Genomic DNA, 17,515 nt, shown 5'->3' with positions numbered 1-17,515 from the left:
ACTGAGTGCAACTAAATGAATAAAGAAACTGCCAAGTTTGGATGGGCTAAAGAAAGGATTATAACTTGGAATCAACATTTTGACGTCTGAATCGTATTAAGCATTGGCAAGTCCCCTCCATAAATAGATGTGTAGTGGTATAGGAACTTCCAAAAGGGGAAGATCCAAGACAAGAGAAGACAGGCTAGCTATAGTTGCCAGGGGCCTGCCCGGAATTTGCTGCATTCGTGGCTACGAATGAATGGAACACATGTACTTTGACTTGGAACGAATCTTTCTGTTCTATCATATGCGGGGGAAGTTAAAAATGTTGTTGTCGAAACTCAAAGCAAGCATGTCTTCTCGCTTCCCCCTTGTATTCAAATTACGATCAAATTAACTGATGGATCTAAATAATTTACAAAGTTGTCATCATATACGTGCATAGAGTAAGAGTTGTATAATTTTAATCAAGGTGTAGCTTTGGTCGTACTCATTCAATAATTTTGAAAAGAACCGCGATGGGACAAACAGCTTGGGAAAAGACAGTATATGATGGCATTTGGAACAGATGAGGCGATGGAGGCTCTAAGTACAGTTGGTGAATGAATGGGGATGGTGGTCTAGAGAGAAGAGGGAGAGGGCACTGTGGAAAAGGCAGATGGATTGGATTCGTAATATGATTATTGAAGGAAAAGGGTATATCTATTTGGGGGCGGGGCCGCTATTGATGTGTCCCGTCTCATGCCCACAATGGCTTCCCACTCTCACACTCACTTCACCACTCACCGTACTGATTCCCCTTCGTCTCTGCTGTTTGTTCTGCTTGTCTATCATAGATTCTTCATTTGAATGCTTTTTTTGCCAACTGCCTTGTAGTTTAAGTGTCATGAATATTTCTTTAGATTTTTTTTTGGCGTAAGTGGGAACTTTCGAGTTGGATTCTGTTTATAATCTTAAGCAGTTAATAACTGCTTCTCTAATTATTTTTTTTATTTAAAATCCTCTTTTATCCCCTGTTCCTCTCCCCACACACATTCAATTTGAGGTTTCAAATGCTGCCTCATCCTCCCTAATTTTCTGTCCCCTCCCTTCGCAATCCCTTTTTTTTCCCCTTCTCCCAATTATTCTCTGTGCCGCCCTGTTTTTCGATTCTGCTCTAGTTTGGTTGTTTAAAAAAAGGCACTAAAGAATGTAACTGTTGAGTGTTGACCAAAGCTTTAATAATTCATGAGCCAGCACTACTTCTAACATTTTCATGCTTTTTTCCCCTATACCATCACTAATTAATGAACGTAGCATAATTGGAAGCACTAAATAAGATAGCTACGCTCTGACATTAAATACTTTCTTTGATTTTTGCGAATGAAAGTCACTAGATAATGTATTATGGGGGCCTGCTTTTAATCGCTCATCATGTGTTGGGGGGGGGGGGGGGATAGGAGTTGGTGGCTCTTTGGGCCTTTATTTATTTTATTGGTCCACTCTTCACTATCACATTTTCTTACTTCCCCTTCGTCATTGTCATCTAAATTCAAATGCAGCGAACGCCTTCTTCTTGTTTTTCTTTTTTGACCTGAACTCTTCAAATGCAGCGATCGCCTTCTTCAACCTTGGAACTCTTCATCTCTGAACAACCGAAACAACCCAAGGGACTCATTTCTCCAAAAGTTCAGATCTTTACGAGTTTTCTGCAAAATGAGAGACTTGGTCTCTTGTTTCAGCGAGAACGCAGTTGGTGTATCTCATTCTTCATGTTCTAGCTATTCCAAAAATGCTTGCATCTCGCCCACTCTCTCACCTTCAACCCAAAATTCAGTCTCCTGCGTCTACAAAATCGTCCTCTCTACGCAGAAGCAGCTGATAATCACAGTCACATGGTGTAGAACCCACTCGAATCAAGGATTTAGCTTGAGCTTCGGAGATGAGGACCCTACAATTGCAGCTGCAGCATTCAGACTCAACACAAATTCACGATTCTTCAGGAAGAAGAAAGGAAGCAAGTTTCTCGAATCTGACGACTCAAAGATCGAAATCATATGGGATCTTTCAAATGCTAAATACGAATCTGGCCCCGAACCCGTTGATGGGTACTCTATTCTAGTCCTCATAGATTCGGAAATTGGCCTACTTCTCGGGGATGTGCGAGAAGAAACAGTGACAAAGAAGCTCAAAGCCAATCCCTCAATAGCTAAAGTCTCCCTAATCTCTCGGCGAGAACATTGTTCTGGAAATACCCTTTACACGACGAAGGCGCGGTTCTGCGACACAGGGTCTTGGCACGACATTTTGATCAAGTGCAGCGGAGAAAACGATGGATTGAAGTTTCCAGTATTGTCAGTCTGTATAGATAAGAAGACTGTGATTCGAGTGAAGAGGCTGCAATGGAATTTCAGGGGGAACCAGACGATCTTCGTCGATGGGTTGCTTGTGGATCTGCTATGGGATGTTCATGACTGGTTTTTCAATCCTGTTTCTGGGCTTGCGGTGTTCATGTTCAGAACTAGAAGTGGAATGGACAGCAGATTGTGGTTAGAAGAGAAGATGGCACGGAAGGAGAAAGATGGAGTGGAATTCTCCTTGTTGATCTATGCCTGTAAGAGCACATAATGGTAACTTCAAACTTGTAATCATCATTTACTTCTTTTTAACTCTCTTCAATTTCTCATTCTTTCTGATTTCTCTCGTCTGGCTTTTTTTCCTTGCCAAATCTCTCGTCTGGCTTTTTCCTGAGGCATACTTGTTCACTTTTACACAAATGATAGGATCAACGTAGTTTAGAGTGGCAAATATTAGATTTATCTCAAACCAGTGGGTTTTTTTTTTTTTTGTGGAGTCATGTGTTGCCATGTTCTTCTTGTAACCAGAATGGTACTGAACCAAAAAAAAAAAAAAGAGTTTCTTGCAACCGGGGAAGGATTTCGATCATGCAAGTATGTATTCATTGGTAAAATGGTCAAATTGATGGATAGATTTAGATTAAGAAAAAAGAAAGGGGAAGCGAACTTTTCGGGATTATATGACAGAGGATATCACCGAATATTTGGTAAAAGCGCAATAGGGGATCACTTTGATTGGCATGACTAATTGCTTTTAACCTTTTTAGGAAAATAAAGTTTGAGAATCCCATGAATGATCATTATTTCTCGGACTTAGACACACAGTATTATTATCGGATGGTCTCGTTTTCGTTTTCTTTTTCCATGGACTTTTAAACCAAAATCAATATTAACCGATTTTTTTTTTTACTAAGTTGAATAATGTATAAATTTGACTGGTAATGCTAATTATCATAAAATTATATAAAAAATTTAATCACATAATATTAAGTTAAAGGTTTTAAGAGTATTGTGTCTGTTTTTTAATATATAGTTTATTGACTCCTATATTTTATGTACCTCCGGTTTTTCATATAAAATCTAGTTGATTAATTTAGAGAGATTAAAAAAATTAGTTAAGTTAGTTATTTGTTATGAATAAGTATTGTCTTTTTTAGAATATCCTTACTAGCCATATATATTAGTTAGAATTATCATTTGATGAAACCTTTCACATATGTAACTATTACAAAAACTATTTTAAAATAAATAAATAAATATGAAAGATAAAGTATATTAGGATCTTATATTTAGGACCAAATTGAAAATCAAGTAAACTCTTATATTACATTAAGGTGGTAAACAAATCCAGAGTTTCACTTTCAAGTAATCATGACTGAGTGGAACTTGGCTTTTTCCGTTAAAAAGGGTGAGGGGGGAAAAAAACTTGCCCCTTCCATTCTATTGGTGATAGGTATTTGTGTGTGTGTGTGTTTTTTTTTAATGGCTTCCAATGTTGCCAAAAATGATTATTATCATTATAAATTTTTATAGTGAATTAAGTAAGTTTCTTTGGGCCTAATTTTTAAGTAAAATTAAATTAAATTGATAAAGATCAAAACGAAGGTGAAAAAAATATAAAAGGGGTGGGGGTAATGGTGGCCTGGTGGGATCTAATCCTTCGCTGGCGCGTGTGTTGGCGGCTCGCCTGCTGTCTCCAGTCCCGTCCTCTTCTCAATTACTTCTATTCCTTCGATTTTTATTTATAAGGTAAAATTGCATCATTTTCATATGTTAATTAAATTGATTCAACTAATTTATGTTTGCAAAAAAAAAGCATACTTCTAACTGCTAATTATTTATTATCTGTGAATTAGTTATTTAAAACTTATAATAAAAATACAATAGAATATTTTCTTTTTGGTAGCGAGCGTAAATGTCTCCGTCAAAACTTATTCAAGTTTAAAGTTGTGGATATCAAATGCTCACAAGCGGCCGAACCTCCTTTCTCTTGATTTCATCTATCGTCCCTGTTTTGTTGCCTTTTCTTTATCTTTAACAGCGTGCTCATTGCTCCCCTTTTGATCTGGAAAGTGGAAAGCCTTATTTTATGTTGATGTTTATCTACGTTATATATTAAACATTTTTTTGGGGGGGGGGGTTCGAATTTAAGGTGAATTGTTAACGCATCATAGGCATGGTACCAGTAAGAGATGAGGATAACGTATTTTTAACGAAAGCGGCAACGTAAATCACTTGATTGTAACTCTGCTTGGATTTTATCCCATCACGCTACCTAATCCAACTCACTCATCATATTAGTTAGTTGGTAAATTAGTTTCCTAATGAGTCGGGGTCTAAAGACGAGATTGGATTTTTTTTTTTAATTTTCTTATTGAGGCTGAAAAATTTGTTGAGCTTAACAATCCATCATATTTATATGTTAATAAATTTATTTTATTGAATTATATGTAGTTTGTGGATGAATGTGTGAATTAATAGCTTTTTTATTTGAACATTCTTTTACTGATAACTGGTTTAATCTCAAATCGACACTGATTCGAATCACTGAGATTTTACGTCACTTGCTGCTGAATGGTTATCCACTCCGCCTCAACAAAAAAGTCAAAATAAAGAAGAAGAAATAAACGCAAGTTAGGTTACGTTCGCCAGTAACGCAAGGAAACGAAAATCCCACAGCTGATCTGGAATGCTGAGAATGGAAGGGCCTGAATTTTACGTCATGTTATTTACTCCTCTTACCCTATTTATAAGATAGAGAGAGGAGATACTTTTTTATCATATTTATAAGGTATTGAGAGACATTTTTTACATAGATATATAATTTTACCCCACATTTATTATTGTGTTGACTTTGTTTACTTAAAATATAATTTATATTAAATAGGAATAAAGTTATAAATTATTAAATTTTATTTAAAATTTAATAAAATTTAAAATTTTTTTGATTTATATGAAATAAAATACTTTATAAACGAAACAAGAGGAATATATGTACAAGAAGAGCAGTTCACATTTGAATTTGGGGGCTATTATCTACTTCCTCTGATCATGGACAAGCTTCCCAAAATCTCTCCATTCTTCTCCGGTTTTTCCGCCAACCTAATCCCACGATAAGGACTCCCCCGTGATACCACTCCCCAGTGACCGCGATTTCTTTCTCGGACCAAAAACAAAAGGCAACCATTTTGTTGTGCTTTAAACGTAATTTTTTGCCAGCGTATCTGATTATTATTATTATTATTATAATATTTTCATTAGAGTGGCCAGAGAAATTAGTCACTAGTTTTTTTTTAGAAAATCACAAAAAAAAACTTTGATAATTGAAAAATTGTATACAAGTACGTGTTCATAAAAACTTTTCATTTGTTTATCACTTGTTGTCAAAAATAATAATAATATCTTGGTTGTAATTTTTTTATTTCCAAAATCTTTTTTTTTTTTTTTGCAATTTCCCCCTTTCTTCCCTTAACAAAATATATTCCTCATCAATGAAAGCAACATTGAGCTCCTCGAGATCAACGAGCGGCGTTGTGTTCGAAGTTGGATGCTAATGGCATGCACAGTGCCGCATCTTTGACAGCCATCCTTAAAGGGTGAACATTATCATTGTGCAATTATTATGACAATTGTCAAGTTTTTTTTCCCTGAAAAAATAATCAGAAAGAAACGAAAGAAATAGATCACCATGCCTAAACTGTCCTCAGCTGTACATAGGAAAACGACACTTTATGTTTTCCCTTCTTTTCATTAACTTGCTCAATTTTCATTCGTCGTAAAATGAAAGGAACGGAGGAAATTGTGCTCATAATATATTATTTTGCTTTATATTTTTTAAAAAATTTTTACAGCTGTAATCCAAATTAATGATACACGACTGGGCAAAAAGGCACGATTCACTTTTCGTGATACATTGATGGGGCATCAAACTAGTGAGTGAATGCATTGCGTTACAAAAAGGGTCGGGCTATGATTAAAGTGGGCTGGGCCTACGGTCATTTGAGTGAACGGGAGAAGATTAAAGCCCAATCTCGGGGAAATTAAAAACCGTGACAAAGCCCATGGCAACAATGCTTCAACTCATCGATAAGTGTTGGCTTGCTTCGTAACCATGATATCCAAAAGCCCATCGCCCATCGGTTCGAATTACTCCTGGGTCGAGAAAATTTTAATAATTGACTAACTCATGCTTGGAACCCAACTCATTTAAGTCTTTTCCTTTCCTTTCTTCATTTTCCTTAGTCTATAGATAAAGCTTTTACCATGTATCGGTGCCTGAGCCTTTCATTCAATAAATGGCTTGATATTATTTTTTTCAATTTATGAAACTGATTACTCATTTGTCTCCTTTTTTCGGTTAAATTGCATTATCAGATTTCATACAGAAGTACTTAACGTTTCATTGAAGATCCGTACAGAAATTAACAGCACAAAGCCTTCATAGCCAAAATACCGCTGCGTTCCCTGAAGCGGCACTAGAAGGCTTTAAATTGAGGATGTTATAGGAGATTCTTAATGCAGCTTCTGAAAAAACCGGACGGGCAAAAATTAAAATACTGTGTGTATCATGATCTCTTAATGTTATCACCTTTTTTTTAGCTGAATAATATTATCACTTTATTGTATAAAAAGTAAAAAGAGAAATCCCTTCTGGAGTTCCAAATTCTCTCTTACTCTCCCGTCTCTTTCTCTTCTGTTTATTAACTCGCGAGAGGGAGGGGCCTGAAACACCTGAAAAACGTTGTGGATGGGAAAATATTCATTAAAGAGATGGCCAAAGCAGTTTATAGTTCATAAGCCATGCATACTACAAGTCCGAGACAAGAGAAACACTTGGGACGGACGGATCCATAAAAATACAAGAGATGACGACAAGCAGATACATATGTAGCTTTAAAGATGGAATCTTGTGGATAGGTTGAGCAGAGGATGTTGAGATATGATGGATCAAGCTGGTGATTTCACCAGAGTAGCTGGGAAATCCAGCACCACGATCTTCTCAATAGCAGCTGAAAACGCTGTTGAGAACTCCACATGACTTGGGTGGCCCTGAAACGCAACGAACTCTTCCTTCTTGTTGAATGTCATCAGGAAGGCATGCGTGAAACCTTGTCTTAGTATATCTAGGCTTTCAATGTCCTGTCCCCTGTTGTTTCGCACAAAAACCACAACCCATAAATATTTATACATAGGATGCACGCTCCTTCTAAGTACTAAACAGAGAGAAACAGAGAAGAGATGCCTCTCAGTTCTTACCATTCAAAGGACCTGACAGTGTCAATCTCTGACACCATCTTCTCCATCCCTTTGATGAGATCCTGAACGACCACACCTTCCTTGAACTTGACAACAACTAAATGCTTGAACTCTCCCTCTCCCATGTCTCAGACTGATTGATTATGAGCTATACCAGAACCTGAGAACGGCACTTCAATTTATAAAGTGCGCGTCAACCTTGTGAGACTGTACCAGCGCACTGTTAATCACCGCCCTTTTGGCGGTAACAAAACAGGAAAAGCTGTTTTGGGAGACAGCATCCACGGCTGAATCTTTGAAAAGGTACAATTTCTTGGAGGCATAGACCCACCAGAGAGCAACTTCTTCTCTGAATGCCACCGTGAGAGTTGTCTCGTGCCATTGTCTTGGCACAGAGGATGGGGTCCTAATTATTTGGTGTTATATTCGCATAGAAGTTTGAGTTTATGAGTTGGCCTCTCAGAAAGCATTATGATGACATGGCAGAGCCTGTTTTCTGCCTGGACTTTTCTCCATGTCCTTGCCCATGTGCACCACCATCGCTCGTTATTATTCCCCTCTTCATACATTGGATCACATGTTGGGCACTCGTATATCTATATCTCTTTGACGAGCACTTTGGATCTGAGTCCAGGTCTGACTTCGGTTTATGAACCCAATATATGTTGATCACGAGATTGTGTATATGATCGATATCGAGTGATCGATCTCGTTAACTAGATTTTCTCATATTTTATTACTATTTGTTAATTTGGCGCAGCTTGAATATGGCGCACGTGATGGGATGGTCAGTGAAATGATATGTTTTTGCTGAGCATATTTGAATAGTAAGTCCGGGCAATCTATCAACGAAGTACTGTTGGAATTATTTATCTTTGAAAAAGAAATAGGGAGAGGGAAAGGGGGAAAAATCTTGATCACTCCTGAATCCTCAATCCTGGCAGTCTCAATCGCCTCTGATGCTGCGTTTAATCAAATAATAATGGGCAACTTTTATATCTCTCCGACATGTTACATTGAGTGCCAACTATTATCTGCCGAATAATTGTTTGAATCATTCGTTCAAAATTCCCCACTTTTCATCATCTCTACCTTCCCCAACTTTGACAGGCTTTTGTCCATTTGTAATTTAGGCAGTCCATAAAAGAGTCGTTTGGGGTGAGTGGTATTTATTGACTCAACCTTTTTTACCGCGACTCTCGCCAGGGAAGGAAGGAGAGGAAAGTATAAATAAAGTTGAAAGGGGAAAGCAATTCAAGTCGAGAGATCTGTAGTTGAGTTGACTCAAAACACAAATCATCTATACACAGTTAAGTTTTCCCATGAGAAGAAAGAAAGTATATTTCAGGTAATTAATTAGGGTTTGATCAAAGTTTTAATTCAAATAAATTGAACTGTTTTAATTGTTTTTCAGGTGACTCATACGCATTAAAAATGGTGTGGAAGATGGGAGCTACAGGAAGATGCCACTGCATTGCAGTGCCAATACCTATGTCGTCCTGCAGGGTAGAGGAGGTGGGTTCCTGGTTGGGGAATTTCAAGAGGAAAGAAAAAAGCCGGACAAAAAGGCACCAATATCGCAGTTGCTTTGCTTTAAGTTCATACATTTCTGACATATACGTACACGCTTCGAAGTTTGCGTCCAAATTTGCTCTCATCAATCCCTCCATCAATGCGGATGCTTCTCAGCTTTTGTGGGCACAGCACGGCTCCTCTGACCTCTCCCACTAAACTTCCTTCGGCCACGTTCTTTTTATCAAAAAAAAGGGGGGGGGATCCTATGGGAAGATGAAGCTCGTAAAAGTCACATATGAGAGAGCAGGTCTAGAATCATGCAGCAATGGTATTATACAACTCTTCAAAAAAAAAAAAATTTCAGTACAAATGTCGCGAGCAGCATCTGAATTTATGCAACCATATAGATATATGCAGTAGCAGAGCGGAAAGGCAGGAGGAGGATAAAAGTAAAACTACAAAAATGCGTAACTGTCTGACTCTAGGAAGTGTGCGTGTATTTTATCTGCAAGCTTTGGTTGGCAGGAAAAAAAAAAAAAAACGATGCCAGGATTTGCAGGACAGCATCGGCAAAAGCAGAAGAGAATTCAGCAGTGCGTGCGAGTGCGAATCAAGTCAGTCTCCCGCTGATGCCTCGCACTAACGATCGTTAGATTCATGGTAACGTCGTTTTTTTTTTTTTCGGGCGAGAAATTGGAAGGTGGAACGTCGGTCGGCACTTGGCACATCAGAGCTTGACTTGGTTTGCCAGATCTTAATACATTCCGCAATTCCACGATATACTCATAAATATAGCCTTCGAACTAGTTATTGTACCTTGTTCTAGAGCTTTTGATCACCGATCGAATGGAACCGTAGTCGCAAGATTGAGGCAGTATTTGCCAGCGTGGATTAGTGAATGCTAATGTTATAGCAGAGCAGCAATTAACGGAGCCCTTCGTGTGTGGGTAAGGGCAACGAAATCCATGGCAGCCTGGTTAATTACGTGGAAGCTTGTGATGGAGTTCGTGGCAACAAGCAGAAACTCCACAACTTTCTTAATTTGCTTAAATTATTAAAAATGACTTGTATTGGCTTACCATCTTATCCAAAATTACCCACATTCAATAAATATCGTTAAATTAATGTACTTTTGAGTTTTTTTGGCATAAAACATACACACTTTTTAGTTTTACCTTAAATGATTCCAAAGAAAGGGAATTTTGTCAAGATTTAAAACACCTTATATTAAGGAGTAAGAGCCAAGAACTAAGCAAACATTTTAGAAAGTTATGTAATCGAGCGCTGGCCACAGCATTCACGTAAATGTGATGGAAAGGAATCAGCAGTAAATAACACACACACACACAAGTTGCAAACTAATGTTTCGGCTGTTGTTCCACCAAACAGGGACCTTGTGATTTGTTCTTGAGACTAGAAATACGTTTCCGGTGTCCACGACCCTTTTTGTGTTGTTCCCATTCATGTATTCCTCTAAGCACCCTATCTCCACAGGCCTGATCAAAGGAAGGCCGCCGGGAAAAAAAGAAAGAAAAGCATCATGATCAAAATCAAAACATTTGACTTTGTCTTCGCAGCAGACAGGTGGATTCTAAAACCTAGCATACCTTGCACACGTATTGAGTCCAGAGGTCCCTTTGAAATAACTTCATCCCACTGCTATTTAATGTCCCAGACGTGGATGACAAGCTCTCATTATCACCAAGGAAAGATCTAACGATCTTCACCGTCTGTTCTACCACTTGGACAGTCCATACATCATCTGATTTACCTGAAAAATAGAACACAGAAATGAAAGCATAATCCACTAAATTAGCTCGTTAACATTATTTATTGACAATATACACTGAAATGTAAAGGGACTGAGACAGCATACTTGATAATGATTCTGTCGAATCCACGTAGTGTATAGTCCAATCAAACAATTTTTGCAGTCGATTAAGCATCCTCTTCTGTATGAACAAAACTTTCATATCAATCTCTGGCATTACTTGTGCACTTGTTTCACTCGAGTCAATGATAAGGCAAGGGATAAGTTCTCTTCAATTTCGTGTGGTCTTTAGTAACTTTTTTACCAAGAATGCAAGTTGAAAGGAGTTGTGTGTGTATGAGAGAGAGATAGGGGGGGTGTTATTCTAACCTGACGGCGGACTAGTCTCCGTGTGTTAACCTTTACTTTTTCAATTGCTTCTTCCATAAGTGTGATGGATTTCGAGTCAGAAGACAACTTCAAGAGCTCCCTCAGATCATCATTACACAATTTATCGCCCTTTTCTCTCCTGAAATCCTCAGTCAATTCTTTCTTACTTTTGTAGATTTCATCAATTACAAGGGTTTTCAGAAGAGGTTCAAATTCACGGACACCAATGGCCTGCCGCAAACCTCGACTATAATCAGCATTTGGATTGTAAATGTCATAGACTTCATTAAGTAATCCAGCATCTATCATGCAATCTACCCTCTGTTCTACGTATCTGTCCAGTACAGGAAGGGTTGCATCCACACATATAAAACAGCAATCATATCTCGAGTTACCAACTTGACCCCACTTCTGCCCTGGCACAAGCAGGACCAGCATTAGTTGTAAGAACATAGACAAAGAAACAGAATACATACATTGCCATAAGACATAAGAAAAGTAGAAAACAAATGTCCTTGATTTATATTTATAAGTGTCATTGATTCTATTGATGTCAATACCATAGACAAAGAAACAGAATACATACATTGCCATAAGACATAAGAAAAGCAGAAAACAAATGTCCTTGATTTATATTTATAAGTTTGTCATTGATTCTATTGATGTCAATACCAAATGTATACTTTGGCCCAAAAAAATACCAGATATATATATGATAGAGGGGGAACAAGACAGACTTCTTTTGTATTTTTCGTTTTTTGTTTTTGGTAAAAGGACCAGATAAAAACCATGACACAACAATGATGAGGACTAGAAAATCCAAAATTCGGGCTAGTACATTATGGATAAGTCAATTTTCTTTTCACACATGAAGGTAAATTCTTCATCAAGGGAATAGTGATTGGTTAGGAAATGTGATCAATAAATAGGAGTCAAAGAAGTCGACAAACCTCCGCTGCTTTTCCTTGGAAAATTTTGCTTGGGAGAACTCCAGTGCGAGCATACAAACTAAGGTATTGACTAATCTGCAAATAAAAAGAGAAATACGTATAACCATACCAGCCTCACTTTAAACAACTCACATAACAAATTCAGCAACAAATCAAACTGGATAGTTCTTTTAATGAAGTTTCAGAACACCAAAGTTTCCATGACTTTGACTGTAAACATGAATTTCGCAGGAAGAAAGAAAAGAAAAGAGATTTAAAGAATAACTTAGAATAATGCAATTGAATCAGATACCTTTCTATGGTTATTTGGATGCATTCTATTTGCTGCAACTGGATCAATATCTTTAAGCAAATCATAATTATTGTTTGAATTTTCCTTTTCAGGGATGAAACTCTTATCCAACTGTGTATTACCTGCAAATGAAACAGATGATAAGCATACGTGAAATAATCGACTTATTAGACAAACATTTTAAATCACTGAATTGCAACTTACCAGAAAGGTTGTCCAGGCAGGGTTCATCCATATCTTCAACTGACTCATCTAGAAGGAATGGACTCACGAGAGCCTAAACAAGATAAGAAACAAGATTAACCAAAAAAGTAACACAGAACTCATCAACTTTGTCTACATACAACCAATCTGAAAAAGAATGCAACATAAGGATATCATAAAACTTTCCAGAAATGAAGAACATTAAAGGCACAATTCCTAGCAGCAATTATCACAATTCCCACCTGGATGAAATAATTCGTACCCCCAACTATGACAGGCAAGCAGTTGCGAGCAGATATGTCATTGATGAGCTGAAAATTAAGAAAAGAAGTGTTAAGAATGACAAAGGAATTCTCTGCTGCAGCATTAAAATTAAACAATACCTAAACCCCCCCCCCAAAAAAAAAAATCATAAATGCAACCACCAACGGGAACGTACAAGACAAAAGCCAGAAACATTTAAAATCAGACACTGCCAAGAAGCCATAGTCAAAATAAACGTAGCACTTCTCACCATACTAATTCAAAACATTTCTTAGAAAAGAAGAAAGCCTCAAGTTCTCTAGCTTCGCACCAACTGTTGCAACTTAAAGGCTTTCTAGGCAAAAAAGAACGCTGAAAAAAAAAAAAAAAAACAACTCACAGGGATAGCGGAATCTCGAAAGTCTTTAGCTGTGAATTCCACGTTTGGACTTATAGTACCCAGAAGATGGTGAGGCACCCCTACAGCACAAAATTCAGTTTGAGAAACCAAAAGAATTCAGGAAATTATGAAGAAGCACATTATATACCCTTCTGGTCCGAGAGTGGAACTTTGTTCGTGAGAACATCCAGGCCTCGGTAAACCTGCATGGAATCAGCGTTTATAGCTTCGACCGGAAAGTGAGAAGCCAGATCAATGGCGAGCTTGGACTTCCCAGAGCCAGTGGGACCCATTATCACAATCACCTTCGGCTTTGCTTTTGCTCCATCGCCGGGGTTAGAATTTCCGAACGCCTCGGAGTCGTCCATCGTCGTTGACTCGTTGTGCCTTCGGTCCCTATTCTCGAAATATCTGAAACCCCACAATGCCCAAACTATTGCCGATATAGGGCCATTGGTTCTGGACTAGTAGTAATCCATAGCCCGGGTTTTACATATTTTGGGCTGAGTGCTTGCTGCTTTCCGTGGACCTTTATCTGTGACTGATGGGCATTGAGTTTTTTCCCCCCAACTATTATCTTTCTTGAAAATAAATTTATCTAGAAAAGAAAATTAGAAACTTCAAATATTTTTTATTCATCTTAAATTTATATGGTTTAATCTCAACGTAGTAATGGAGATGAAAAAAAAATCTCATCATGGTAATGAGTTAATAATGTTTATTAACGAAGACATGAAGTGAAATTTGTTTTTCTATAAAGGAAATAGACATTGTTCATACGTAAAACTAGTACTACTAATATAAGACCCCATTTGTTTGTTGGTCCTAATTATACTCCAATCATTTTGTTTATTATATTTATGCATTCAAGATAGTCCTTCTAATAATGATAGTTCTATACATTTAATTAGCAAGGATATTTAAGAATGACTTTATTACAATAACTAACTTAACTTATAATCTCCTCAAATAAGTCAATGTAATTAGGATACTCCTCTGATGTTAAATATAAAATCTTTATATACATTAGTATAAGGGTATTATATTTAGGATTGAAAAAGTAAGTCCATTCAATTTTTAAAAAGTCCGACTATCTGCAAACTTTGTTGTATTAGTATTAATTTAAAAAAAAAAGAGTCATCTGACTTTATCATAAATTTATTTTTTTTTCCTCTCCCTCAATTTTAATCCACACATTTTACTCATAACCATGGGTAAAATCTATTTATTGGGGCCTATGAAATGGGTTAATTAGATTTTCGAGCTTAAACAATATTTGAGCCAGCAGACAGGTGAATATGATAAATAGTAAATTGACATCATTTTTTTAATGTGGAAATTGCTTTAAATAACGGAGCTCTTATCATGAACATAATGAGAAATTAACAACAGGCAAAGGGGAAATTAATCATGAATGTCCAATATAAAAGGAAAAAAAATGTATAGGGTGACCTTCTTCAACAACTGCAAATTTGAAATGAAAAGTATATGATGAATTAGGTAAGTTTGATACAGGGCTTTAGTTGTAAAAGAGTTTTCACAATATTGGATTTGAATTTGATGATTGATGCAGCACATCTCAGTACATCGACTGGTATAATTCACATATTCTTTCACTAATTCAGTCAATGAAATTAATACAAAACAAAAATCGCATAAAATTCGTATCAAGTATCAACATTCAATTTGGGGGAAAAAGAACTTATTATTCTAGTCACAACACACTCAATCCAACGGGGTTACATATATTATTGGCATCTCAGCGCAGGATTTCTATGTTCTTGCTTAGCTCCTCCAGCTTCTTCATCCTCAGCTTCTCACTTTCAGCCACCAGCTAGCATCAAAAATCAAAACACAGAAAGCCAGTAAGTAGATTAAGTCTTTGAGCAGGCAAAATAAATGAAATGGAATAAAATAAATATTCCTAACCTCCATTAATCTGGAAACAAGTTGAGCCTTCTCTCTGTTCTTCTCATTGAAAGCTTCGAGGGCTTCTTTATACTCTCTCTCCTGTAAACTCCCCCCAACCCCACAAAGAGAAAAATGTTTCAGAAAACTTAATGCCTACTGTTATATTTTCCTTGTGCTTATCATTAGGGCAAAGAAGCTTCTATAAGTAACTTGAAATTTCCCGCTTGAGACTATCCTATATTTTTCTACGTGGAAATTCTGACACAATTATTATGAATGATCACCATAACTACTGGTATGATGATCATATATCCACTTGCCTCTCAGCCGATGAGACAACATGGGGCCAACTAAAGCGAATGAGGTCAATTGATGAATCATGAGATATTAAGCAGTGATTAGGTGGTTGTATCAAAAGCTGTGTAATTACAACAAATCGCCGTTTTACTTTGCCAGTTTGCCTTCCTCTTCTTCGGCAAATGCCATTTCGGTGGCTCCTTTGGCATAAAGGCTTTATAGAAATGACAAAAGCAAATAACAAGAAGCAAACGGTAAGAAAACAGGTAAAAAAGAAAACCTTTCTCTGGCAGGTTTGGCCCAGTGGCTTTAACTCTTTGTTCACTGTGTCTATCTTCTTTCGAACTACTGTGACATCTTTTCTCATTGGATCTGTGATACCCTCAAGCTCCTACAACACGATTCGCAGTTCTTCAATAACGTGGTCATTTATGTTTCGGTTAAAATCAATGATTTTGAATGCGAACTAATTATCTAAACTATACAAACTGCCTTCATATTTCTGCACATCCTCTGACCAAATGAACATGCCTTTAATTTCTTCCCCAGACTTAGAATGTAGTGAACTTGCAGTTTCATAGATTCACACAAACACAAAGCAAATAAAATATGTGGAAGAATGGGTGGGTTAGTATGATGAACTTACTTCTCTAATCTCGGCTAACCGCTTTGTTTGCTCCTCGACACGACCCAGATGAGCGTGAACCTTGTCCCTTACCTCCATTTTCTTCCTCTCGATTTCTTCTTCCTTGGCCCGGAACATGGCCAGAGCTGACCTTGCCATCTCCTCTTCCTTGTCATCTCGTATTGGGCTCTGGTTTGAGCTAATGATTCCCGAGTTCTTCACTCTCTGCTGCTGTTCATATAGCTGTTTTGGTGTGGCCATTAATTGCAGCTATTGCTTACCAGTTTTCTCTCTTCTTTTCCCTTTTTCCTCTTTGGAATGATGGCTCTCTTTCTCTGCCTTACCTCGGGTGGTTATAAACAAAGACTCGCTTTGAAGCCATGAAACCACCAGCTTATTTTATTAACAGATCCGTATAATGAGCCGAAATGACAGAAATGCCTATTCCTTTATCCTTAATGTAGTTATAAGGGTAAATTTTTCTTCTACAACGAGCAAAAAAGTACTCGCCTTTCCTGAGAAGCCCACTAGGCTGACCCCATCATCAGGATCTTGATTTCGAATTTATAATGATATTATGTTTAAACTTTAAATCCTTCAACTCTAGTTATACTCCTGGCTCGTGTATATTGTATTAATTTGTATGCTGGAGTGTCTGCAAATTGGTTAGGTAGCTATTTTCTTGAGTTGGTATATTGGCAAATTGTGCCAACTACTTCTTCCCACCAGGAGCATGAATTGGTTTTTGTCATGTGTAGCTACAGTTACATTACATAATAAAAAGGCCAGAATTTCGCACCCTGTAACTCCAGCGAATCAGATCCTCGTCTCAGCATTTCCATCCCAATTTCCTATTTAGAAATAGCATGCTTCTGCATAAAGTAGTTTGAAAGTGAACAGGGAAATCATAAATAAAAACAAAGGAAAAAAGAAAGGTTTCTTGGAGTTGGAAAGGTGCTTGAGGCATAAGTTTGGGTCTTGGAGTGGACAGAAAGGGCTCAACCACATAAAGCATATGGGAATGAATGTGGGGGAGAGCCTTGGTGAACAAGACAGAGTAGGAGAGATTGGAAGCAGCTAAGGCTAGCTTGTTTGCTTTTATGACATTCTCATAATGCTCAAAAGTTGTATATACCCTTACACCTTGGCTTTACAAGAAAGTTACCAACAAAACTGTTTCCCACTTTTACTTTGTTCCATTCTCGTCAATTCCCGTTTGATAATGAACAGACGTGCGAAAGCTCGTGCATAGTTATCATTTAAGTTTCTCTAACAAGTAGATACAGAAAAAGCCGAGGACGTTGGTAGGGACAGTGCGTGGCACACAAATTTCAGGCTGATATATGATCCTTGGAAATCAGTGC

The 17,515-nt window shown here is 37.4% G+C and overlaps 4 protein-coding genes across 4 annotated transcripts; 1 reads left to right on the top strand and 3 right to left on the bottom strand.

Annotated features, from left to right (window-relative positions):
• Nucleotides 1-1,489: 1,489 nt before the first annotated feature.
• Nucleotides 1,490-2,920, top strand: LOC114716092 (uncharacterized). Its single transcript, XM_028901030.1, has one exon. It carries the CDS (start codon nt 1,678-1,680, stop codon nt 2,587-2,589), a length of 912 nt encoding a protein of 303 aa, XP_028756863.1. The 5' UTR covers nt 1,490-1,677; the 3' UTR covers nt 2,590-2,920.
• A 4,142-nt stretch (nt 2,921-7,062) lies between these two features.
• Nucleotides 7,063-7,883, bottom strand: LOC114716093 (stress-response A/B barrel domain-containing protein At5g22580). Its single transcript, XM_028901031.1, has 2 exons — nt 7,575-7,883; nt 7,063-7,464 (listed from the first exon to the last, which is right to left on the bottom strand). Exons 1-2 carry the CDS (start codon nt 7,697-7,699, stop codon nt 7,266-7,268), a joined length of 324 nt encoding a protein of 107 aa, XP_028756864.1. The 5' UTR covers nt 7,700-7,883; the 3' UTR covers nt 7,063-7,265.
• A 2,406-nt stretch (nt 7,884-10,289) lies between these two features.
• On the bottom strand, nt 10,290-13,720 carry LOC114716054 (tRNA dimethylallyltransferase 2). The gene is made up of 10 exons (XM_028900994.1): nt 13,467-13,720; nt 13,319-13,398; nt 12,918-12,986; nt 12,676-12,748; nt 12,472-12,593; nt 12,180-12,254; nt 11,230-11,640; nt 10,966-11,041; nt 10,697-10,860; nt 10,290-10,585 (listed from the first exon to the last, which is right to left on the bottom strand). The coding sequence occupies exons 1-10, from the start codon at nt 13,684-13,686 to the stop codon at nt 10,448-10,450; spliced, it is 1,428 nt and encodes a 475-aa protein (XP_028756827.1). The 5' UTR covers nt 13,687-13,720; the 3' UTR covers nt 10,290-10,447.
• A 1,094-nt stretch (nt 13,721-14,814) lies between these two features.
• On the bottom strand, nt 14,815-16,588 carry LOC114716096 (probable DNA double-strand break repair Rad50 ATPase). Its single transcript, XM_028901033.1, has 4 exons — nt 16,173-16,588; nt 15,807-15,917; nt 15,248-15,328; nt 14,815-15,152 (listed from the first exon to the last, which is right to left on the bottom strand). The coding sequence occupies exons 1-4, from the start codon at nt 16,410-16,412 to the stop codon at nt 15,078-15,080; spliced, it is 507 nt and encodes a 168-aa protein (XP_028756866.1). The 5' UTR covers nt 16,413-16,588; the 3' UTR covers nt 14,815-15,077.
• Between the last annotated feature and the right edge of the window lie 927 nt (nt 16,589-17,515).

The sequence above is a fragment of the Neltuma alba genome, unplaced genomic scaffold, assembly GCF_004799145.2.
Source record: "Neltuma alba isolate B1F8T4 unplaced genomic scaffold, ASM479914v2 tig00011642_pilon, whole genome shotgun sequence".
Lineage (NCBI taxonomy): Eukaryota > Viridiplantae > Streptophyta > Magnoliopsida > Fabales > Fabaceae > Neltuma > Neltuma alba.
This window is presented reverse-complemented; position numbering and strand designations above follow the sequence as displayed.

Coding starts and splice junctions, on each gene's coding strand:
- LOC114716093 (XM_028901031.1), bottom strand. CDS start 7,699: ATGGGAGAGGGAGAGTTCAAGCATTTAGTTGTTGTCAAGTTCAAGGAA. Junction 7,465..7,574: donor ACTGTCAGGTCCTTTGAATG/GTAAGAACTGAG, acceptor GCGAAACAACAG/GGGACAGGACATTGAAAGCC.
- LOC114716054 (XM_028900994.1), bottom strand. CDS start 13,686: ATGGACGACTCCGAGGCGTTCGGAAATTCTAACCCCGGCGATGGAGCA. Junction 12,987..13,318: donor TTCGAGATTCCGCTATCCCT/GTGAGTTGTTTT, acceptor CTTAATTTTCAG/CTCATCAATGACATATCTGC. Junction 12,749..12,917: donor GTACGAATTATTTCATCCAG/GTGGGAATTGTG, acceptor TATCTTGTTTAG/GCTCTCGTGAGTCCATTCCT.
- LOC114716096 (XM_028901033.1), bottom strand. CDS start 16,412: ATGGCCACACCAAAACAGCTATATGAACAGCAGCAGAGAGTGAAGAAC. Junction 15,918..16,172: donor GGTTAGCCGAGATTAGAGAA/GTAAGTTCATCA, acceptor ATCGTGTTGTAG/GAGCTTGAGGGTATCACAGA. Junction 15,329..15,806: donor GCCAAACCTGCCAGAGAAAG/GTTTTCTTTTTT, acceptor GGGAGTTTACAG/GAGAGAGAGTATAAAGAAGC.
- LOC114716092 (XM_028901030.1), top strand. CDS start 1,678: ATGAGAGACTTGGTCTCTTGTTTCAGCGAGAACGCAGTTGGTGTATCT.